The 23,965-nt window shown below is 38.3% G+C and overlaps 3 protein-coding genes across 3 annotated transcripts; 1 reads left to right on the top strand and 2 right to left on the bottom strand.

Annotated features, from left to right (window-relative positions):
* Positions 1-777: 777 nt before the first annotated feature.
* Positions 778-7,188, bottom strand: LOC129107384 (prospero homeobox protein 1-like). Its single transcript, XM_054618865.1, has 4 exons — positions 5,845-7,188; positions 5,309-5,410; positions 4,516-4,707; positions 778-1,806 (listed from the first exon to the last, which is right to left on the bottom strand). The coding sequence occupies exons 1-4, from the start codon at positions 7,186-7,188 to the stop codon at positions 1,639-1,641; spliced, it is 1,806 nt and encodes a 601-aa protein (XP_054474840.1). The 3' UTR covers positions 778-1,638.
* A 1,111-nt stretch (positions 7,189-8,299) lies between these two features.
* On the top strand, positions 8,300-14,885 carry LOC129107201 (dihydrolipoyllysine-residue succinyltransferase component of 2-oxoglutarate dehydrogenase complex, mitochondrial-like). Its single transcript, XM_054618615.1, has 15 exons — positions 8,300-8,428; positions 10,402-10,435; positions 10,742-10,784; positions 11,049-11,113; positions 11,204-11,278; positions 11,421-11,476; positions 11,591-11,699; positions 11,834-11,971; positions 12,088-12,155; positions 12,261-12,358; positions 12,597-12,727; positions 12,874-12,947; positions 13,050-13,133; positions 13,227-13,394; positions 13,725-14,885. Exons 1-15 carry the CDS (start codon positions 8,366-8,368, stop codon positions 13,857-13,859), a joined length of 1,341 nt encoding a protein of 446 aa, XP_054474590.1. The 5' UTR covers positions 8,300-8,365; the 3' UTR covers positions 13,860-14,885.
* A 3,851-nt stretch (positions 14,886-18,736) lies between these two features.
* Positions 18,737-23,050, bottom strand: LOC129107572 (leucine-rich repeat-containing protein 74A-like). The gene is made up of 13 exons (XM_054619075.1): positions 22,894-23,050; positions 22,613-22,788; positions 22,094-22,201; positions 21,836-21,929; positions 21,686-21,735; positions 21,500-21,581; positions 20,603-20,688; positions 20,302-20,496; positions 20,080-20,175; positions 19,845-19,973; positions 19,604-19,708; positions 19,355-19,440; positions 18,737-18,758 (listed from the first exon to the last, which is right to left on the bottom strand). Exons 1-13 carry the CDS (start codon positions 23,048-23,050, stop codon positions 18,737-18,739), a joined length of 1,386 nt encoding a protein of 461 aa, XP_054475050.1.
* Positions 23,051-23,965: the final 915 nt, after the last annotated feature.

The following is a 23,965-nucleotide window of genomic DNA, read 5'->3' on the forward strand; positions in this document are numbered from 1 at the left end:
TAAATGGTTGGTTTAGCAAATTCCAACAATTCCCTACAACTTTGCAAATTTTTGTGCAAATGTATGACAGTTTTCCACCCCTGTGGGTTTCCTCCCAGTCTCATAATGGTGGTGTATTTCCCAATCTCTCCTTGTCTTAATTTTTCATTAATCTAAATCAAGAAATACTAAGAGGTATTTGCACAGAAAGTTGCCAATTTCCCCTCAACTTGTGGCTTGAATGGGTTTGTGTGTCAAAAGATAAAATGTAGAGTGCGTGCATGATTGTAGGACTAAAAACCACCTCACTGTTTGTTTTGAACCTTTAATTGTTTTTTAATATTTATATGAGAGAACATTTAAGGTTGTAAACAACAAAGTAAAGATGGGAACATTGGGGTTCAAGTGGTTAAAGCCTGGTTTCCTCAAGTTCAGCCCACAGTTCCTTTTCATCACTGGAATACTATTTTATTTTTATGTCTAAATTGACTTACATTATTTGCCATTGTTTTAACACATGTTTACATTCAAAGACATGATGTACATATTTTCCCTTTAACACATTCAGCTGATTTTCCGATATGTTATCACCACTTATGCACATTATCAAAAATCACAATTAATCATAATACGTCTTTCTCAAGAGTTAGTTAAACTTGAAACAAGCTGAGAGCTGGTTGCAAATTATGTTTTATACAAAATATCTACTCTGACTATAATTTCTCATTACAGTCAAACACTTAATATGTAGAATAATTTGCTTGTTTGACTCTGGTTCTTACTTGCTGTTGACAGCAAGTTAATTAAAAAACAATAATCAAACAGAAGTGTAGTTATATTGGATTGCTGTTGAGTTTTTAAATGTCTATGTGCACACTGCATATCCGTATTCAAAGAAATCCACATTCAGTCTCAGTGAGTGAGATTAAGCAGACGTATTCAGTTTTTAAGATACATTTTACATTTACAAACAGAATTTTCACCCCTGAGAATTTTCACATGGATTACGAACGTTGTTACGGGAGTAACTGAAGACGAAAACAAGGATCCTCAATTATGACCGAACACACAGATCCACTGAAGAAGACCATGTTTGATTTTCCCGCGGACAGACACCCACACTGAATCATTTAGAAAGTGGATGGATGGATCGACATGGTGAGTATGGAAGAGAGACCAAAACGCTGCTATTTTAACAACAGTGGACCGGATGAGAGACATCATTTACTGATTCAGTCATTTTTGAATCCTTGTCATTTTCATTTTATCCTGTATATACATATGAGCTCTGCTAAATATTAAAAGAAATGTTCCTCTCCTGCTGTGGTGTGGACCTTTTTTTTTTTGTGTGTGCTTATTTAAGAAGAATGCTTCTCAAAAAAAGAAATCGGAACAATACAAACTGTGTTGTTGCTATATCATATGGTTGATATGTCAAAAATAATAATATGTCAAATGCCCTCACGCTTCAACGAGCAAGTAAAGCGTTTGATAAACTCAGAGATCGGTCTGCCATATGTTTGGAGATTTGATATGTGCAGGCATGCTCGTTACTAGTCTATTTTACAATGTGTTCTAAATAGTTTGCTGTTCAAGGCCCGAGTAAGTCCACATTGTGACAGCAACCATTGTGGCACATGATGTCATCATGGCTGGTTCTCATCCAGAGTGATTACTTTTGAATTCAGCCGGTATGTCGCCGTCCAGTTTACAGATCACCTTGTAGATTGCTTTTTTCCAAGATGGATCACGATCTTTTCCCATTGAAATGGCAATGTAAAATTCTCTCAGTGTAATCTCGGCAACCTCCAGGAATCTTTCGGGGACCTGTGAATCCACAGGAGGAGATTCAAAAATGTATTGGAATTTTAAACAAAAACTGTTTATATTTTACATACAGTAAAATACAGAATCAGGCTTGGAAAATCAAGGTAAGTAACAAGTAGAACAACAACAAACTGCATCAACACACATCAGTCGATATTTGACTCTGCTTTTATTACTTTTTAATGGAAACCTTGAGTTTTTTTCCTGTGCTTTTCATATTCCTGAATACCTTTACTAATGTATGTTGGAGCTGTAACATTGTTGAATTATAACAATACTGGATGATACATTTTAATTAGTCCGCCAAATTCTTCCATATAAGATACACTGTAATCTCTTTCCACTATCTGCTCAAAAGGCCTACTTGTACAAATATCAGAATCTGATAAGTAAATCTTCCATGAAATCCTGTGAGCGACTCGTGCTCCCCAGAGGATGAACCCTTTCTATTTTGGATATTCAATGTGCTCAGCTTTGCAAACGGGCTTTGTTAGAATCTAGAAAAGCAAATATCCTACCGTTTGCTGACCCCTTTTCTGTAACTCGAGGCAAACTTTTCCTTTTCAGCTCCACCGCTTCTAAGAACTGCAGAATCCTCACTGCTATGTCTGTATATTATGTTTAAAAGGCGTGTTTTATTCCCGCGCTCTCATTCAACATCACAGCTGTGTGTGTTCATGTGTGTCATCTGTTTGACTTCAGACAAAACAGTGAAATAACACTGCAACAAGTAAAAACAGTTTGACGACATTGACAGTGGTGATGCTGAGAAGAACATGTAGACAAGGAAAATTAAGAAAAAGAGGGTGGATGATGCATCATTACTCAACTAACATTATTAATTGTGTTTCATGAAGTAACCACAACTCTTTCCTCGAAGGTTCAGGGTCTCTGCTACAAACAATAATATATAGAATAAAACTAAAACCTAGCAGCCGAAAGGTTGACGGCTAACTTTGTGTTTTGGCCTGTTGCTTTTAAAAGATTGTCTATCCAAAATCCTTTAACATGGCGTCTGCGGGGATGGAACATGCCTAAAAAGCACTGAATTCAGTTTGATTGGAAGAAAGTTTTCAATTTATTTTACAAAACCATAAATATTTAAATGTTACTTTTTTTATTTGGGTAATCTATTCCTTTTTTTTTATTATCACAGTTTATCTGCCTCCAATTTAAATAAAAAAAATAATTTTAGCATCAGGAATTGTCATATGCTGCTGGGAAATATTTAGAAAAAAAGTATTATATAATACTAATAATTCTAGGCTTTCCCTCATGCTTCATACACTAGCCAGTATGATCGTGAAATTGGCATTAAATTGCATTTTATGTGGTATTAAAAAGGTCCTAAAATAAACCAGTAAGGTGTTGCCTTAGTGCACTTTTTAAAAATGTGTGTTTAAATTTGTAAATATTCAAACTTTATACCAGAAAAAAAGACACAAAATGTGCATTGTAACACAAACTTCACAGAATGCCTCTTTAATTAATAGGCTGACTTATGCATTCTAGTCTGCAAGTTGTATTACATGTGTTAATCAGCTGTGTTCATCATGATGGCATTCACTCTTATAAATTATGAAATACAGAAATGTTAATTAGCTGGTCATTTTTTAAGCAAATCCTGTGTTTAGTGTTAAGCTTGTTACTTTACTTCTTCTAAAACTTATCTTCACTTTTCACTTTTAAGGAGATCAATGCAAATCACTTTCACAATCCTTTGAATACTGCACGTATACTTGCATAAGAAAACACTATGACTATATTTTGCCTGGTGTCCACAAACGTAGGGACTTAATAACTTGTTCCTGGCAAGTTAAAGTAGATTCTTCCTCATATAAAAACACGTTGGTTCACTATTGTTACAAACTGGATGAAAGTGAAATAATCCACATGAAAAATTGTGTTTAACCATAAAGCACGTGTTTCCCTGAGCGGCTTTCTCTATACCGTCCCCCTCCTCAGTGTACAGTATGCGCTTGTTTGTGCCTTTTTTTTTTTTCATAAAATGTATTTGAATGTCTGTGTGTTCATCAGTGCATCACCTTGGATTTATCTGCATGCATTAACACATTTATTATAGCCAATAGCATGTGTTGACACAAGCTGGAGCTCTGGCTTAAATGAAGCATGCCTTTCATTTATTTTTCATTAGTTGTTTTTTTACCTCTGTACTTACAATAAATAGCAAACATTTCTGAAGCAATTCACATTTTTTACATGTGTGAATTATATAACCTGCAAATTATTAGGAACTGTTATATTGAATTAATCTTGTAAACCACTATAATCTTAACCGGTTACAAATATGTAGATGCAGCAAAACCGACAGATTAGATAATTAAGCTTTGAGACTAAAGTAAATCATGTGTTGGACTGAACATGATCAAAATGAAACGATAACATAACCTCACTGGAGGCTCCCAAAGCAACAAAAAAAATGAAAACATCACAAATAACTGAGTGACAAATATGTATGATGCGAGTGTAAAATATCACCAGCAAGAATTAAAGTGTAGCGTCAGTTTACCTTACCAAAAACCTTAGATATTTAAGTGTTACTTTTAAGATGTGTATTTTATCTGAGAAATCATACACGTATTAGTCTTTAATCTAAAAGTACCGAGCAGGAGGCCGTTTAATCTTTTTTTTATAAGACGATGTCAGTAAGATATCACCAGTAAAAATGATAGTGTAGCATCCGTTTACCTGGAAGTCGCTGGTTTTGTTGTAGTGCATGTTGAGAGCTCTGAAAAGTTCTGATTCTCTCCCCACAGTCAGACTCCTCACGTCGGCCACTCCTATGAGAGCGTGCCGGGCAAACTTCTCCATCTGGATGTAGTAAAACTCCCTGAAGTTACTGAACCACTTGATGAGCTGGGAGGTGATGCAGCGCGTGAACTGAGGACAAAACGGAGAGACGGGTAAGTGAGATGATCAACGTGTAATTTGATGCATTGTGATTAATTAGTCTTTATGAGAGAGAGAAGCTGCTAAACATGTTTCTCGATATTAAAAATATAAAGCAAATCAAATATGAATAAACTCTATTTTACCACACCTCTGTGTTGCCGTGTTTATACATTTTGGTATTTACAGAAATGAAATCATGATGTAAAGTTCTTAATTCTGATTTGATTGCTTGATTATAATAACAAATAAAAAATATTAACTTGTCTTGTCTGGAACTGATTCTTTATTCTGTGGTGAAAAAGATGCATTTTGAAAAGATAAACTGGTTTGGGATTAATAAACATGCCGCACATGAACAACTACAAGCTGCTTTATGATTTAGGTTGAAGATTTTCTCTCAGAAACTGCATTAAACATTTCTGCTTAAATGCAAAATACAGCGACATTTACAAGATTGTTAAATTGCTATACATCTGTATTTTTTTTAGAGTAAAAATGAAGTCGTGTTTTGTAAATATTAATCTATTAAAATGACACAAATGTGTGGATGAATTGGAGTGGCCCTGAATATTTCAAGTATTTTTCTCACCTGCACATCATAGAAACACATCTTCAGTACCAGTGAGCTCGGGTAGCGCGTGTAGAAGAACATGTGCTTCGCTTTCTTCAGATGATTTGTGGTCAGACCCTCCTAAACGCACCAGTGTTAAGGGGAAAAACACACATCCGAGACATAAGAACCATTAGGACTTTTCTTTGTTAATGAGGATGGATACATTTTCTCTCAAAGTAATCATTAAAGCTCAACGGAGAGGCTGCTATTTTTTTGTTTGGAAGATCAAAAGGAGTACTAACTGGATTCTGTAAGGTGCGAAGTTGCTGCTGTTGATGAGCAGACATATTTTTTTATCACATACCTGTGAGGGGTGAAAAGGTTTGTGACACAATGGGTTCTAATTTGGACCCCAAATAAGCAAAGGAAGAGTTAGTTGTTATGTAAAGGCAGCTCCTTCAGAAGATGCAATAAAAAGGAAATATCTTCTGTCACTATTGATTGCTTCTTTAAGCCACAAGAAAAAACATAAAAGATCTGAATACATCGATCTAAAGACTTTTAAAGGATACATTCAGCATGTACAGGTTATTCTTCCTCAGGCAGTCAGACTCAACCTTCACATGAGGCAGAGACAGGCTTTCCAACAGCAAAGGACCCACCGACACAGTTCGAGTCTGTGGGCTTCTGACACATCTGGAGTTGACCTTCGATCTCACTTTGACCGAATTCCAATGTGTGTCGTACGTCTCAAACTTTGCTCGACCGACTTCGGAGCATTCATTTCGCAGACACCAGAGGGCATGTTCGGCGTTGCGATCCTCATCTGACGGCTGATCTTCGTGCAGAGCCGAGTGGTGGACAAAGGGGACTGGAGGTTTGGGGCGATGGGGAGCTCTTGATCTGGACTCGAGGGTAAACTTGTCAGCTCTTTCAAGTCGGGGTTTTTGTACAACCAGAGACAGAGCTTCTGTTTGAACATCTGGGACTTCTGGCATCTCTGGATCCCCACAACAGGAAAGTCTTACTTTGTCATCTTTGCCAACTGATGACTGAAGAGACGCGTCGGTCTCTACGTTTTCCTCGTCATGTGGAGATGTCTGCAGAAGTGGCACGCTTTTAAAAATAGAGTCAACGCTCCTATTGACAGCTCTGCTCAGTTCGTACTTTAAAACATCTGCAATCAGCTTTATCCTCTCTGGCTTCGACTGGAAGTAGTTCATCAGCTTCACCTTCTTCCATCCTTGATGTTTTCTACTCGAGCTGCTCTGGAACTCACCGTATGAATCTGTGAATGCGTCCCTCGGAGATGTTTCAGGAGAACTGTCGGTTCCTCCACTAACATGGTTTAACCTTGTTCTGAGCTGTCTGAGGTGCTGATGCTGACTCTCGAGCTGCTTTCTCATCGTCCGGCTGTCAGATCCGCTCCTGTCCACGAGCTCCCGATCTTGAATCCTTTCGTTTTCCTGCATGCCATCTGACTCCTCGTGCTGGTTTGTCATCCCATCTGTGCATTGCATACCGGGAGAGCTGATCATGCCTTTGATGATGTTTTCTACTCTGGCACGCTTTGCTTGATGGCCAGTGTTTAAGTTCCACTCATGGTGACCACAGGAACTGGATGCAGGAGATGAGTGCTTTCTCGTGGGTAAATGTCCAGTAGTGTTGTCTCTTGATGGATTGAGCTCCAGCTGGTTTGAACAGATCAAACTTACTTCGTCGCTGCTGTAATAAGCACTCTCCGGTGGCATTTTTATGTCCTCACAGTCTTTGTGTAAGGACACAGAAACACCTGAAACTTCTGTATTTAACAGCACCGGGTCCATTTGAAAAGAAGAGACGTTCTCTGCAGGGTAGCCGTCAAGATAAATGCTGCTGGAAGAATACATACCTTTGCTCCAAACACTTGGATTCATGCTTGTTGGGTGAAAAAAAAAAAGAGTGATGAAAAAAAACATTATAAAGCAGCTGTTGTAAGAAATTAGAAATTAAATTTCATCCTGGCTTACTATGTTAGAGTAACAAATGAAGACTTTGGTTGCTGAACAAACAGATCTTACTGCCTTGCATATGAATTATAACAAAGTAAAAAATAAATATTTATTTATTTAATTCAAGTGAACTGTTCAACTTTAAAGAATGAAACCACAATAATACATATTGTCAAGATGAGAAAGACTATATTGAAATACATTAATTTGGTATATTGGCACTTTTCAGTTGCATTTGTGTTTGTTCAGCTATTTCAAATTTTAGACCAATAAACTTATAAACAAATTTTAGACTAATAAACTAATAAACAAATTTTAGACTAATAAACTAATAAATAAATAGACTTATCTCAACCTATACAAAGGTTGAGATAAACATCTTACAATTTTGATTTATATAAGAGTGCAAAATTAAACGTGTAGCTTCGAAAATAAGAAGCACATCTACCTACAGTTGCCTTTTATGTGACCCACCTGTTGCCTGTCGAAAAGGACCCGAGGACGCTGCAGGTCCGGCGCCTGCAGGAGGAGGAGTGCCTCAAGTATTTGTAGTGGTCCAGCTGAGAGCCCCTCCAAAAAACAGGAGGTGTGGTCAAATATGCCAACCTATCCCATCCTACCTGTACTTAATAATATGTTGTTTAAATTAGACAACGCACTCTTAATGGACTGCATGAGGAATACATGCAAATTATATTTAATTCAATCATTTTCAGAAATATTGTGGTTGTGCCATGGATGTTTATTGTGAAATTAATTCTAAGGAGTTTTGAAATTATGGATCCATTCATAATACAGGGAATGGTACAGTCCAGTTAGCTCCACTTGACTGTTATTCATCTGTTATCTGAAATAAAACTTTTTTAATTCGCCCTGTTTTTAATGTTTATCAGGTTTTAATTCATTGTGTTCAGAATTATTTTCTATCCAGTCCCAGCTCCCGCTTTACGGTAACCCAAACCCCCCCTCCCCGGCCGGCTGCAATGGTTCCTCCCACTCTGGAACGCCTTCGCGCTTTGGGAGGAGCGGGCTTCCGTCCCCGCTTCGTCGACTGCTGTCAAACAGAGCTAAGGGACACAGCTAGCAGCTAGCAGCTAGCGTCATGTTGTCAAGAACCAGGTGTGCGTACCGGACGCTCGGTCGTTCTCTGTCTGCAGTGAGCCAGGTAGGTTAGAAACACACTTACCTCAGCGTTTATTCCTGACTCTGAAACGATTGCCACTGATTAAAACCAGACACAGCTAGCTGCTAGCTAACCTTAGCTTGTGAAGCAGGGCCTCACATGGTGACCAAGGGCAGACAGTCAGACCTGTGGGGCTAATGTTAGCATGTGGTGTTTGTAACTCTGACATGACAGAAATAGCCCATGTCATGTTTGACATATGTGTGCTGTGCATGAGTTTCAAGTTTCAGGTGCCTCTAAGGACAGTAGTAACTCCTCTGTGTTTACAAGGTTGATTTGCTGACTTCTGCCCACCTGAAGGAGGGTTTTGTGCTGGTATTTCCAGTGGATTGTGTTCTGCATTGGGGTCTTTAAATACAGACAGATGACAGTGTTTTAGTTACACTCTAATATACTGCAAGTATGCATGTTTGTGTTAAAAGAGTCCAGAAGAGAGTTTGTGTTGCTGTTTTTTGATATAAATGGAGTTGATGCACTCAGTGGTCAATTTATAATGCTCACCTCAAAGTATAGCAATGAGGATAGGTTAAATAACAAATGCTGCTTTGTGCAATACAATCCAGATCAACAGCTCCAACAAACAAAATTACCATACAGTTGAGTCAACAATGTAAAACATTATAACTTTCATGAAGGCCAGATGGGTCATGGGGCAGTTGCTTTAGTTAGATGCACCTAATACATTGGGAACTGAGTGAATAACAACTGGAGCAACTAATTATTACTTTCATTATTTCTCTTTTTTTTTTTCCTCCAGACACTGGATTCTGTGAATGCTCTGCATTTGTGCTCTAAAAGCTTCTGTTTGACTTAAGATCAATGGATTGGGGGAAAAAGGATCAGCACAGCTATAGAGATAATGATTTATTGCAGGGAGATTACTTTAAACTGCATTCCTTTCGTTATCATATCATTACCTCACAAATTGTGCAATACTATAACTTTAATTATTTTGTCTGTATTTATAAGATTTCTTTTTTGAGTTATTGTGGATTTTGTTTTTCTAACTTACTCAGTTAAAATACTTGTTTGTTTTTTTCTACTATTTACCTTGTTTGCACTATATCTATGCTGCTGTAATCCTGTAAATTTCCCCGCTGCAGGACTAATAAAGGATTATCTTATTTTTATCTTAAATTCGTATCTCGAATGGCACAAAACATTTTTAGGGAAATCTTGTGAAATACCTAATCTAGAGTTTTTGCAAAGGAAAACACTGAAAATAGAACAGATTGAAAGAGTTAATGCAGAAGACAGGATTAAATTAAATATGTTGGCGGTTTATCAGCGAGTGTAATGTTTGATTCTCGGCTCTTTGTGGATCATAATCAACACCAGCTGGTTAGTGAGCCAAAGAAACCAAAACTCAAAAAAATGGCTGCATGCCTGTACGTGCTTTGACACACTGTAGAAGATTCATTTTTGACTACTCCACCCTCCTCCGGCATCCCACATCAGTAGGTTTAGGTTTGATTAACAAGCAACTCCAACTGGAAAACACAAATGGAAAAGCAGCCGGAACTAGACGGGCTTCTTCCCTAAAGGCCCTGCCCTCAAAATACCTACAGACGTGACTCATAACATACAGCGCAGTTGGCCTTGGGAAAATCCAGTGGTTTTAACTGAAAGTTGAAGCTTTGGAGGTTCCTCATTTACTGATGAAATTATTTAGAAGAGTTACAGTTTACACAAGCTTGTTTGTTTCTGCAGTGCTATAGCAGATTAAGTGGGCTCATTAATTGTTTAACATCTATGTTAGACTACTTTCCCCCAAAATCTATGTTTTGATGCAGACATGATGTTTTTAATCACATGGGGAGGGCAAATAATGAAAATCCCAGGATGAGTTTTTAAAAGCTGCCAGTATAAAATGCTGTCAAAACCATTAAAAAAAATTCACAAACAACATGTATACATAAAAGCATATAAATGTTTTTTCCTTTTTATCCTTTCAGGCTAATAATGTGCTGGTCCGACAAAGTGTTTCAGGTAAGAGTGCTTCTGACTAAGTAGACTTGACCTTTTTAGCTGGTTTTGAGAACCTCATCAGTAATTCAACATCTAAAACTGCAGTCTGATGTTAAGCTCATGAATAAACAAGCTTTATGAGGGGATCATCCAAAGCAGAATAAGTGATGCTTGATGAACGTCTGAGATGCCTTAGGAGCCCACAAGTGGTTAATCGCAGCTCTCAGAGAATTCACTCATATCTCATGTTACAGCCTCAGGAGAAGCAATGGTTGTTGTTGTTGTTGATTTTCTTTTTCTTTCTCTCTTTTCTTTTTTCCTCTTAAGGCCTCCCTGTCTGCAGCCAGCTAATTTACAAGAATTCTCAGCCGTAAGTGCTCTTTCTTATTCTGTTGTCTGTCTTTGAATGCCCCTCGGTCTCCAACTTCAGGTCTAAAAAAAACTTTTCAGCACAAAGATCGGTCTATTTTATTCATGTTTCATAAACTGAGCTGTGCAGCAAATCTTAGAGAGGTTTTATGTGGTGTAGTATAATGCTCAGTATTGTGTGTGTGTTTGAAAGCAACTATTTGGTTTGTACAATTGCATTTCTCAAAAAATACAAGTAATTGTTTCTTTTTTTCTTGACATTTAGATGTGAATTTGGATCCTCAGCAAATGTCTTCCACATCAGATACTTCAAGACATCTGCTGTCCACAGTGTGTATTGCAACAATTCTCAACATTATGTGTTAAAGACAACTCCGTTCTGTGTTTCAGTCAAAGCAACGTTTTTTTGGTTTTCCACAGGGGATGAGGTTGTCACAGTCAAAACGCCTGCATTTGCAGAATCCGTTTCAGAGGGGGATGTGAGGTGGGAGAAAGGTTAGTACAAGTCAACATAGCGTAGGTAAAATGTTGTGGGTATTTCACAGGTGTCAGTGTCCTATATTATATTACCAATGAGCTTTAAAGTAATCCTATTTCGGTAAATTAAATCCATGCTCTTTTACTGGTTATGCTTTAGCTGTGGGCGACTCAGTGTCTGAAGATGAAGTGGTGTGTGAAATTGAGACTGACAAGGTATGAACAAGAAATACCATCAACCTTTAACTCTCTGATTTTTATTTATTGTTCCTTCAAGAGAGTTTTAGAAAATTACCCCTAAAAAAAACCATCTGTGTTTTGTACTTTCAGACCTCGGTACAAGTCCCCGCTCCAGCATCTGGTGTAATTGAGGAACTGCTGGTGCCTGATGGAGGAAAGGTAGAAGGAGGGACGCCCCTCTTCAAACTCCGGAAAGGAGGTGAGCTTAATTGACTATCATTTTATCAATCAAAAATGTATTGAACTATGACAGCAATGACACATGCAAAATGTGTATGTTGTGAATCATTAGATCCATACTACATTTGTCCTTCTTTACTTGTGTTTCATCAGCTGTTTCTGCCAAAGCTGCTCCCTCACCAGCAGCAGAAGCACCGGCTGCAGCACCACCTCCTCCTCCTCCATCTTCAGCAGCCACTGCCATGCCTCCAGTGCCCCCAGTGCCACCACAGGCTGCACAAGCCAAACCTGGTGTGTTTCCTTCTCTATCATAAAAAGCATTTATTTAATATCACTGTGCAAGAATGTATCAACAGCACTGTGTTTGGCTCTTAATGTCACATTCTTTTCTTTCCACCTTCGTAAAGTTTCTGCCATCAAGCCAACAGCTCCTGCACCAACCCCTCTAACATCAGGAGGGAGAGGAGAAAACAGGGTAACACACCTTCTTAAGACACACTTGTTATGTTTCATGTACATGTTTTGTTTCTTTTATTACATTAATATTGGAAATAGTGAAGTTTGTTCTCCTTCTGTCCAGGTGAAGATGAACCGTATGAGGTTGAGGATTGCCCAGAGGCTAAAGGAGGCTCAAGAAACCTGCGCCATGTTGACCACCTTCAATGAGGTGGACATGGGGTGAGCAGCTGCTTTTGAACATATTATTCCAACTTTGTTAGTATATAGCCAGTTAGGACTATGAGCCTCAGCACAAAACAACCTGGCTCACAGTTCAAGTGTGTAATTTTCACACCAATGTCTAATTTACAATCATACGATATATTTGACCTCACAGACTTTTTTTCTTTCTTTTTTTTTTTTTAAATATGTTTTGTCACAAAATTCCGTCTTTAATACTTATTCAATTATGCTTCAGCAACATTCAGGACATGAGGAAAATCCATAAGGATGCTTTCCTAAAGAAGCACAACATCAAACTGGGCTTTATGTCAGCGTTTGTGAAGGCTGCTGCACACGCTCTGACTGAGCAGCCTGCTGTCAATGCCGGTAAGACCACGCCGGCTTACTTCCACTGATTTTTCTTTTGTTTACAATTGAACGTTCTCAGAAGGAACATAGCCAAGTATTATAGTTTTAAAGTGCCTTTTTCTATTGTTTAACCAAACTTTATCCCCAAAATGTTTTTACTGCAGTTATTGATGATTCAACCAAAGAGATTGTCTACAGGGATTATGTCGACATTAGCGTCGCTGTGGCAACTCCAAAGGTATGACTTACGCTGTATTAAACCTTACATTTTTATGTTTAAAACTGTTGCTGCTAAATGCTGGGTAACATTGAATACACCTTAAAACATGTGTTTGTTTAGGGGCTTGTTGTGCCGGTGATCCGTAACGTTGAGACCATGAACTTCGCCGACATTGAGAAAACCATCAATGCTTTGGGAGAAAAGGTAAGAAAGCTTGATGCAATGATGTTTTGTCATTTTAGAGCACAATGCAATTTTAATTATGAAAATCTAACCATTTGTGTTGCGTGCCTTCAGGCTCGCAACAATGAGCTGGCCGTTGAAGATATGGACGGAGGCACCTTCACCATCAGCAACGGTGGCGTGTTTGGCTCCATGTTTGGAACACCAATCATCAACCCCCCACAGTCTGCCATCCTGGGCATGCACGGCATCTTCGACCGACCGGTGGCCATCAATGGCAAGGTGAGAGTTATGTGTCCATAGATGCAGATGGAAACATTGTTTCTGTGATTCAAAAGAAACTGTTCAATGAACTATAACCATATGACTAGAAAACAGTGAAGAGGGACTTTGAAAGTTTTTGTTTTAATTATTAAACGCCACAAGAAATAAAAACAAAAAAGTTGTGCAGGACAAAGAAGTAGCAAGAAGAAGCATTAAAGAGACAAGTGTCCAGCAAACGGGAGGTCAGACCTGATCTACATGTACAGCCAGCCTAGACAGGCATGATCATACATACTTATCTGGACCTACTGGTTTTCCAAATTCCAAACTTCTTCTTTGCTTTGGCAGGTTGAGATCCGTCCCATGATGTATGTAGCGCTGACATACGACCACCGACTCGTCGACGGCAGAGAAGCGGTCACTTTCCTACGCAAGATCAAAGCGGTGGTGGAAGATCCACGAGTGCTGCTTCTGGACATGTGATGTGTTTCTCCCACCACATTACTCTCATTTAAAGCTGCATAAAAAAAAATGAACTCCACGTCACAAAACACGCACAAGTCGTACAAAATCTTTTGCTGTCCCTTTAAAACGTTGTCAGACTTCTTGTTGATATTAAGGATGAGTTCGCACACTTGTATTGAGCTCAAATACGTGATATTATCTGTAGAGACTGCGCTTAGAATGGGCTTTGGCTACATTAACAAAGCAAACAGATTGCTTTCATCTTCCAACAGTTATTGTTTTTGCTACATTTTAATTTAGCAAAGAGACATGTGACATTTACATTACACGTCACGGGACAAAAATTGGAAAACCTATGCTTTAAAAGTTGAAGATAACGCACACATGGGTGTGTTATTGTACCCATGAGCTCTTCAGATGAAAATACGAGGCAGTAGATAAACACTCGCTGCATCCTTGTCACATTTGTGTAATCATGAAACTGAACGGCTTTTCCAGGCAGCATTTGGCTGCATGTCTTTCTCTCCTACTCGTTAGTTGGTGCCCCTGAGCCACTTTTTCCACAGCAAAGCGGAGCTCACACAAATTAGTTCAAGATGTTTAAATGTTAACGCAGGGTTGAAAGAATTTCTTGGTTTGCTGCTAGTAATTGTTACTAGCAGCAGTCTGGAAAAAGGAATTGGTGACCGGGAAACCACGTTTGGAGCTAACTCCAATTATATTCATCCATGTCCTGTATCATTTTGATTTAGCTTTAAAACTGACTTGCGGATTCTTTGACCATCAAAGTCTAAAAATGTTGATCAAACTTCTACGAGCTTTTAGTAAAACACATGGGGAATTCAAAGAAACTGTTCTAAACACGAAACACTATTGGATTTTTTTTTTTGTTATATGTTGGGAGTCATGTTCAAAACGCACAATTTGGCAGCAGGTTTTTACGTTGAGATTTTCATTGTGCTATTCTATATATATATATATATATATATAAAAAATACTTGTATCTATTTAAAGAAACAATTTTAAACATTAAACATCTCAAAATTGAAATTTGTCTTGCACATTTACTTCACAAACTTTATACATGCTGTACTGCCATGAGTCAAAAATGACTTAGTCTAATCTTTTTCTGTCAATTGACTAATCCATTAATTGGTTACAATTTAGATCTTCAGTGAATCGCCTCTAAAATGTGAAGTTTCCTACTTTCAGTTTGGTTTATATGATTTTAAATGTAATCTCTTTGGGTTATGAATGTTGTTTACACAACACAAGACTTTTGAATATGTCATATTGAGCTCTGAGAACTTGTGATGGGCATTTTAAAGTATTTTTCCTGTACATTTCCTGAAGTCCAAACAATGGCAATAGTTCACCGAACGAGAGAAACTGTTAACAGAACATTTCGCCTCAGTCTTATCTTCTAAGAACGGACTCAGAATTATGACTGATGTTGTAATAAAAGTACAAGGCCGAGGCAGAGAACGACTTCATAGCCGTGGTAGTCTTGGCTGAAGCTTTTTATCTGGTGCCAAATCTTTTTTTTTTTTTTCCTGAATTCTCTGCTGCAGATGAATTCTGTGCTGAAGACGGATCTTCAAAGCCTCATTAGCCGGCGAACCGCTCTGCTCTTGAGAAGCTCTAAATAATGGCATCATCTCTGCCCAAGTCTTAAGGGTTGCTTGGCCCTTTTCTCCCACTTCACAAACACAGGCTCAAGTGTGTGCAGCTGTGTATGATACCCCTTCAGTATTTCTGTTTACTTTAATAATCACAGGGGACAAAGGGTCCTAATGTACGTCTTTGTTTCTCTGCCAGCACCTACACAAATGTCTGAACAACACTGTTTGGAGGAAAAAACACAGAATTCATTATGAGCACACAAAAAACCCCAAACATTAGATTACCATGAGAATACTGGAGGTCCTAATGGGCCTGAATGCAGCAAACAATGATACAAGGGTTCCTTTAATTTAATTATTTACTTTATTACCGCTCAAGATTCCATTAGCGCTTTCGAGATCATGTTAATTGGCAGCGTGTGCCAGTGGGTGCATAGATATCTGAAGGGTTTGTTGGCAGGTTTTTGTTTTCGTCTTCAAAATTTGGCCAAATTTGTGAATTTCCAATTGCACTGCTCAATAAGATGTGGGTTTTAAGTCTTTGTGTCCATTCAGATGAAAGATGGCCCATTAGAAATTGGCAGCTAGCTGTTTGTTTTCATTAAGCCACATCAGAGGGATAATTTACCTAAAATATTCTGTTATTTTTTCGGTCTTTTTAATAGCTAATTATATCAATTTTAAATAAAGAATTGTATTTTATTCCAATTTAAAAAGTCTGCTTTGATATAAAAGTGATATTAATTTTAACAAGCAAAATTGTCCATTAACATTTTATGCTTAAACTTATTGAGTACACCGTGTAAAGTTTAAGAGTAAAGGCTTTCATGTACTCTTCACATAGTGGATCATCTTCACACGCTTTGTCAAATGAATAACCTTTGTATGCATGTACAAACTAATTCTAACTAACATCCTGTTGTGCTTTATGTGATCTAGATAATTCTGAATGCAGTCAGGGAAAAGATTATGACGATAGCTTTCCAGCAACAAATGGACCAAAATCAAAAGCATAACTGCTGTGTAGGTGTATTGTTTTTTATCTGGGCTCTAATCAGATATGAACAGAAAAGCATGAAATAGCTGCATTAGTTCCAGTTACATGAAGTACAGGCAAACTTCCTCAGCCTCGACTCACATTCCATACATTACTGCTGGTTATGAGAAGGATCCAGTTTATGATCAGATGAAACAATCTGACTGAAATTCACTGAATGTTTACAACAAGAGGCTCGTCCAGACAAGGTAAGTTTACTGTCCTTTTATAATTGTATAATTTCTGAATAATCTACGGTATTAAAATAACTTTGTTGTAGTTAAAATATTGAAACACTATCACAGAGTTGAATCTTCCACACTTTCCACAATATTTGGTGTTAATATGTTATGCACATGTGATGAGATGTTCAAAGCTTTTGGTTGTTCCGTCTTCAGTTTATTTGGCTCAGAGGCAAATGATCTGCTGTTTTAAATTTACAAGATCTCTGGCATAGTGTGAACCCTTTGAAGACCACAAGGTTGTATGAGCCCTGAAGCTATTTTTACTTAGTTTTGTCTAAACCGACAGTTTATTAGCTTTGTTGCTGTTTTAAACTGCAGTTCAAGTTATCCTAAAAGTAACTACGCAGCTCATAACCTGTATTCCTGCTGTCAATCCACAACTACTTTAATTTACACTGCAAGTTTAAGTACTGCATCATGCACGATCTGACTTTTAAATGTTTTCAGTGAGTGAATGAAGGGATGAGGAGACAGAAGAGAGGAAGAAACTCAGGATGTGGAGAGAAAGTTGAGACAAACATGGAGCAAATGAAGGTTTGTTGATTTGATTTGAAGAAAAAGATGAGGGAGAAGAGACAGAAAGTGATTGTGAAGCAGCTCATGAGTCAGACGAAGTCATACTTATTTGGGAAGTTGGAACAAATAAATTCCACTTCAGCTCGTTTCAATTCTGTTATATATTCTGACTCAGAATTGTTTTTGAGATCGAGACTTTTTTCAGATTTTTCTAAACCAAGGCCATGGTCCTTTTATTTTACAAAGGACTACTGAGTTTAATTATTTATTCAGAAAGAGATTTAAAACAAATTAAATCCAGGGGAGTGAGTTTTCTTTGACTCCATTTCCGTTTGAAAAGCTGATCATAGTTCAGAAAGACTTCTGTTCAGGTAGTTTATGTATAAATTAACCTTGTTCTTGTACAAAAAACACTGCTTTATTTGAAATACAACTTACAATTGATGTACACTTTAAATGTACATCAATTGTAATGTAAATTTAAGATAACCAATTTCTCTTCCTCATCTTTTTTACTAAGATGCATAAACAAGGAGACAGGCCAAGCTCACATCGGGGTAAGAACTAGTTTCATCATTTCACACGGAGGTTTACAAAATCCGTTTAAGTAAAAACTGTATATAATCATATATAATTGAAATGGCGTGTTAGTTTAACAGTGTTGTCCCGTGTCCTCATGACCCACAATATTAAGTGTCAAGCCGTTTACACATGACTCAAAAGAGAGTTGCGTCCTGTCATTGTCTCCTCTGTGGTTACCACTGAAGCCACCAGGCAGACAACAAATTGCACTGTGGGATATCACACCTTGAGACAATCCCCCCTTAATAAACCCACTCTGCAGGGCCTGCATAAGTAATGCATATTCATAACGCTGCCGTGTTTCCTTTACAGGCCGTTTCATTCAAAGCTAACCAGTGTGGCGAAACAACTAGCTTGCATCTGGCCCTATTCTTTTTCTCCTCTCGCTCCTTTGATATGGACGCCAGCTCTCTTTTTCTTCCTCCTCTGTTCTGTTGTCATACCAGAAGATTATTTTTGGATGGAGAGAATGAGGCGGAGGACCCCGTGGCCCAGCCGCAGACACAGCTGGCGGTGCTCAGGTGGGTGCAGCTGGTTGGTGTCAGAGGTTCAAGTATTCATGCTGGACAGAATTGGGTTGAGCTAAGGACCCCAGTGGAAGGAGAGGGGAGGGGGTGTTGTTAGGATACACCTGTCATGGTGCACAATACCGTTGGGTTTCTGATGTCAGTTAAACCTGCTTTTAAGTGTCTCTAATTTTGCTAAAAAAATATATTTTTCAAAAATGTGAAATTGGCCCATCGTCAGAGTTGTATGGCAAAAAAAGGAGAACCTGAATTAACAAAGTCACGTTGCTAGCATATAAAGAACAAAATAAAAAGAAGAGACTCCTTTAACTTTTATTTGATGATGTCTATTTAATCCTCATCTTAGCCGTGCTGTCCGTCTCCGGATCTATGACAGCTCAGCAAAGTCACTGCAACAAAGAGAGACCAGTGTGTTCACAAGATCTTAAGAGGGAATAGTCACTTAACCCAAATGTCACTTAATGGTTCATTTCACCCAAATTAAAAAAGAAAACATTTCCATGACAACTGAGCAAACTCAATGCACTGAAGACGGTGAGTTCTGTTTGAAAGCTCTAGAAAAAGCTTGTAAGTGGACCTTGAGTTAAGATTGTTTTGTCAAAGGATTATTTTTCAAGGTCAACAAGGAACAAAAAACACGTTTTCCCACTTAAAACCGATGATATCCAAAATGTATTCAGGTGTTAAAAGCACCCTGAAACGACTTGTATGGTTTGACACCGAAAGGCAAAGAGAGGGAGCATGTTTTAATTTTAATGTGAGTGACCTGGCCCTTTAAAACTAATAACTTCAGTCCAAACCTAGAGCTGTTTATTTCCTTTTTTTTTTTTTTTTTTTTTTTTTTTTTTTTTTTTTTTTTTTTTTAAAGATTTTTTGTGAAAGAAGTTACTGATGTTTGTGTTTCTTCCTGCCTAGCAAATAGTACTTTGCGTGGTAAATTATGGACTACTAAAATGATTATACATACAGGAGTTCACAGACTAACCTGTAGATGATGGAGGATGTGCAGTTCTTGTCAAACTTCTTGATCAACCACTCGAGCTGCCGCTGATCCAGAGGTACGTTAGCTTCCTGCATTCATGACAACATCATTTGCTCCATTGCTCATCCATAAAATAGTGAATATCAGAATAATTTAGACCAGTGAAGTACTTTTTCTGTTATAGATGTGTTGTACTCATTAATGATCTGAATATATAATGTTTTCAGTGGGTGTGAGAAATGTTACCCTGACCTTTACAGCGTTCCTGAAGTCAGAGGTGGGGACCTTCATGGTTCCTTCTTTATCCAGAGCTTGGAAGAAGTCCATGATGCTCTCATTTCGCTCATCGAGGAATTTCTACGGAAGGAACCAGATCAAGTTTCACGAGTACACATGCACAGAAGATATCTCTTTAGGATGAGGCATCAACGCGATCTTGTTAATATCCCAGTTATAACCATATCTGTTCGAGATTTCTCATCCATCCACTCACCTGAAAGATCTGGAGGGCCGATATGTTCCTTTTGACGAAGCTCATGACGTTGTGTCGAACATCCAGACCAGGACGCCTCTGATGTTCTTCTTCCAACAGCTCCACAAAGGTCTCACAAACAAAAACTGTCTGCACATCACACGTACACGTACACGGTCAGAGCGTGTAAATAGTACTGCAGTCAGACGTAATCATCACATATTCACATACTGACAAGTATGAAGTTAATACTTACAGAAATATCCAGCTCCTCCATGGCTGAATTCTTGTTTTTTGTAACTGTATTGAGCAGCGACAGAGCTCCAATATGTGTCATTGGGTTATTGGAGAGCTGAATAGAATACAGAAACAACAAACCTTACATTTAACATGCATGAATCTACAGAGTGCAATGACGCCGATCAAACGCAACACAACAATACCAGCGCTTCAGGATTCCCCCTTTTTGTCCGCTCACCTTGAGGACCCTGAGGGTGTCGTTGGAGGCCAGGCCCTGGCAGAGGAGTGTTGCCGCCTGGTTGTCTATGAGGTTACTGCTGAGGTCCAGCAGCACCAGCGTGCTGTTTTGTTTCAGTGCCTGACCCAGTGACTCCGCCTCGATTTGGCCAAAACCGTTCCAAGACAGCTGGAGCTGCTTCAGAGTGGAGTTCACCTGAGGAAATGGGGGGAAAAAATGTGAGAGACAAAACAGCCATGATAGGAAACGGGCCGTGAAATACACACTGAAGGCTGGAGGCTGAGCGTGTTGTGTTTGTCACCTTCAGTCCAGAACTCAAAGCCGCTGCACTACCCATACAAAGATGGTTCCAGCTCAAATTTAGGACTTCAATACCGATGTTTGTGGCTTTGAGAAAGGGGAAACAAATGTGAGATGTTACAATACATTTGAAACTTGAACCCACAAATTATTCATGAAGTCATTTTAAAGTCAAACTGAAATTAAAATCATTTTTTTTTTTTTTTTTTTTTTTTTTTTAAATCTGTATATACAGTATATATCCTTAGTGTTTGTTTTGACTCTTAAATATATCTCTAAACTTTGGGGATTTTTGGTACAGACTGACGATTACAATATGTACTTTTATTAGCTGTTGCAATATTTGTATGTGTAAAAAAAAAATTCCTAATACTGTCAGATAAGTAACCAGGCGGTGGGGCTGATGTCGTTTGCTGTACTCAGTTTTCCTCTGAGATTACAGCACTCCGTACGTTCCTTCGTGACTTAGTATCCTGAATTTAATCAGCGGCTAACATGTTGAGAGTTTTGACAATGTTTGACAATTTGCCATCACCACAGCTGGACCCATGAAAGTTAGTTGTGATAGACAGAACCACTTCTTTTGTATAATATGGGACAGACATAGCACAGAGTAAACAGGACCTTTTCAAACAGGAACGAAAAAGAAACTTTTAGTGGGAACCAGCGTTAACGTTTTTATCTTCTTTTTAAAGACGGACAAATATGCACGATAGTTTTAATATTGTTTTAGTTTATCTTCTTACAGAAAAAGAGAAAATAATGAAAATTTCACTTGGACTAACTGTGTGTGAGCTTTGTGATTTAAATACTTTGTTTAATCCTTAATCCTTTAATTAGAAGGTTTTGGCATCAGCAGTGACATTCTCCTAATGCAGTCAGCGATGAGCTACTGTACCTAACATGTGACCCAGCTGTTGTCCTCCTTTCTCACAGATCTTGTTGTGACTGAGGTCCAGCTCTTTCACTATATTGTCCCCCTAAGAATGAAAGATAATGATCGAATTTTTAGAAGATGGAATGTGTTCATGAGCTCAAATGTTCTTTCGCCACATGCATTCAACAGATAATTCTTTGTACTAACCTTTAAAGCATCGGCAAAGTATTTAGCAGCAGAATCATCAAAATCATTTCCTAAGTGAAGAAGTGGAAGTTCATTTAAGCTCACCTAGTTCCATTGTGTTACAGTGCTGCACATGAACTCTCTCTAACGTGGAAAGACTTTGTTGATCACCTGAGAGTTTGACGGATCTGATGTAGCAGTTGCCTGACAGCATTCTGGAGATGATGTGTGCTCCTTCAAGGTGCAGCTGGTTGTTGGAAAGATTCTGAAATGAAGACATTCTGTCATTTTGAGACGAAAGAAGAATTCGTAAAAAAGAAATAAAAATCAATCAAATTAAAAATAATTTGTTCTTCTTGCAGTTTAGATTAGATGAGTACCAGGCGTATTTTTCAAAACTGATGTGTTGGATAGTTTGAGAATAGTTACTAGACTCTGGATGGTGATGTTTGTTTGAAGCATTTCCATCAGATAGCGTGTCCCCTCTGCCAGAAGTCCGTTGTCCTCCAGCTCCAGGTTTGTAATGGTATTGTCGTACTAAAACATGAAAAAAATTATTATTATATTTCTTCAACATTTACAAAGGGAACAAATTCGCCTACCTTTACCTGAATCCATCCATAACTTCACTTTATAAAAATGTTGGTCAATTTTAGTGATCATTTTGCTAATTCTGTCATTACAGTGAACATACAGTACCAGTCAAAAGTTTGGACACACCTTCTCATTCAACTACTTTGAAGAATCTAAAATATAAAACATATTCTGGTTTGTTGAGCATTTGTTTGTTTACCACATAATTCCATATGTGTTCCTTCATAGTTTGGATGTCTTCAATATTAATCTACAATGTAGAAAAAAATAAAAATAAAGAAAAACCATTCAATGAGAAGGTGTGTCCAAACGTTTGGCTGGTACTGTAGATAGAAAGGATTTAAGCCACCCTACTTGCAGAACTATGGCCAGAGCTTTGGCTCCCCGAGGTCCCAGCCCATAGTGGTTCAGGTTGAGATCGTCTTCACCCAAGTGACGTAGGAAGGAGGACGCGGGGATGCAGCCCGTCCGCTGACAGGCCTGCAGGTACTGCTCTGCACAAGGCCAACTCGGTTTCTGATTGGTGGCATCTAAAAGGAACAAAGCAAGGTTAGAACAACGAGGAACACAGAAGAAATAGGTGAATGGGTTTAATTCTAAGCATCCATTGTCACATTAACGCCACTTTAACCTACTGTCTGTTTCCAGGTCAGTGTCCCACTCATCAGCATCGACGACCTCTTGACCCTGGGTTGGGTTCTCCACCTGCTCCTGGCTCCCTGAGGACAGGACTGTCTGATCTGATGGCTGCTTCTCCTCCTCTTCCTCTTGCTCATCCTCACACTGATCCATCAGAAGCTGAGAGGTGATCTTTTACTCAAGGGTTTTCTTTAGCAGTTTGAGCCGCAAAAAAAAATAGAAATACAGTATGAACCTATTTAAAATCAGTTTATACCGAGAGAGAGTTCAGGCGACCCGTTAAAGCAGACCGTGATTACACCGGATCAATTTAAAACTAATTAGGCTCCGTATTTAAAACGCTTTCCTGGTCAGCTTCCACATTAAACTTACTTTAATGTTCACTTTCTGTAGTGTAACGTGTTTAAAAAAAGTTGTTTTTTTTAACGTGTTAAAGAAAATGTGTTTTTTTAAACACAGGAAAACAACGGTTGTTACCAGGGAGTTCACATGTTTAATGACATGACGGTTAGAATAAAAAGGTATAGGGATATGGACATTTTATCCGCTACGTTTGTTCATTTATTAACTACCTGACCACTTATCGATCACTATTTTGACGTCATATTGATTTATCAGGTCGGTGAGAAATCATGCAGTTCATAAAATGTTTCACTAGATGGCGCTGTTGACCGCAGTCTGATTTAAGGCTTACATCGGTAGACACCACTCGTTACAAAACCCTCCACATAATGAACTTTATGTTTAAAGAGTGAGTTTTTTTGGGCTCCATCCAAATAATAAGTATGTGGGATGAATCCAAACAATTTTTTAGGACATGACAGATGTAAATAGTGATCTGATATGATCAAGGCATGAATAAACTGGAATAGAAATGAAATGATCATTTTAAGATCTTTCTTAAAGCTTTATAGAAAGTAAGAAGATCTTAGGATGCGTGAGAAAACTTTAGCAATAATGCTGCGATAATATCAAGCCTTGAAGAAATAAACGCGTTGCAAGTTTTGCAAATGAAAGTAAAACCCAGCTTTTGGCAACGTGCCTCAGCTGAAGAAACATGATTGCACA

The sequence above is a fragment of the Anoplopoma fimbria genome, chromosome 18, assembly GCF_027596085.1.
Source record: "Anoplopoma fimbria isolate UVic2021 breed Golden Eagle Sablefish chromosome 18, Afim_UVic_2022, whole genome shotgun sequence".
In the NCBI taxonomy this organism is placed as follows: Eukaryota; Metazoa; Chordata; class Actinopteri; order Perciformes; family Anoplopomatidae; genus Anoplopoma; species Anoplopoma fimbria.

Excerpts from the sequence above, each read along its gene's own strand:
- LOC129107572 (XM_054619075.1), bottom strand. The coding sequence starts at position 23,050 with ATGGATCAGTGTGAGGATGAGCAAGAGGAAGAGGAGGAGAAGCAGCCA. Across the intron at positions 21,736-21,835 it reads CAGATCCGTCAAACTCTCAG|GAAATGATTTTGATGATTCT; the intron begins GTGATCAACAAA and ends TTCTTCACTTAG. Across the intron at positions 19,974-20,079 it reads TGGAGGAGCTGGATATTTCT|ACAGTTTTTGTTTGTGAGAC; the intron begins GTAAGTATTAAC and ends TGTGATGTGCAG.
- LOC129107384 (XM_054618865.1), bottom strand. The coding sequence starts at position 7,188 with ATGAATCCAAGTGTTTGGAGCAAAGGTATGTATTCTTCCAGCAGCATT. Across the intron at positions 5,411-5,844 it reads ATAACCTGTACATGCTGAAT|GAGGGTCTGACCACAAATCA; the intron begins GTATCCTTTAAA and ends TGGTGCGTTTAG. Across the intron at positions 1,807-4,515 it reads ACAAAACCAGCGACTTCCAG|GTCCCCGAAAGATTCCTGGA; the intron begins GTAAACGGATGC and ends GTGGATTCACAG.
- LOC129107201 (XM_054618615.1), top strand. The coding sequence starts at position 8,366 with ATGTTGTCAAGAACCAGGTGTGCGTACCGGACGCTCGGTCGTTCTCTG. Across the intron at positions 11,972-12,087 it reads GGCTGCACAAGCCAAACCTG|TTTCTGCCATCAAGCCAACA; the intron begins GTGTGTTTCCTT and ends ACCTTCGTAAAG. Across the intron at positions 12,948-13,049 it reads TCGCTGTGGCAACTCCAAAG|GGGCTTGTTGTGCCGGTGAT; the intron begins GTATGACTTACG and ends GTGTTTGTTTAG.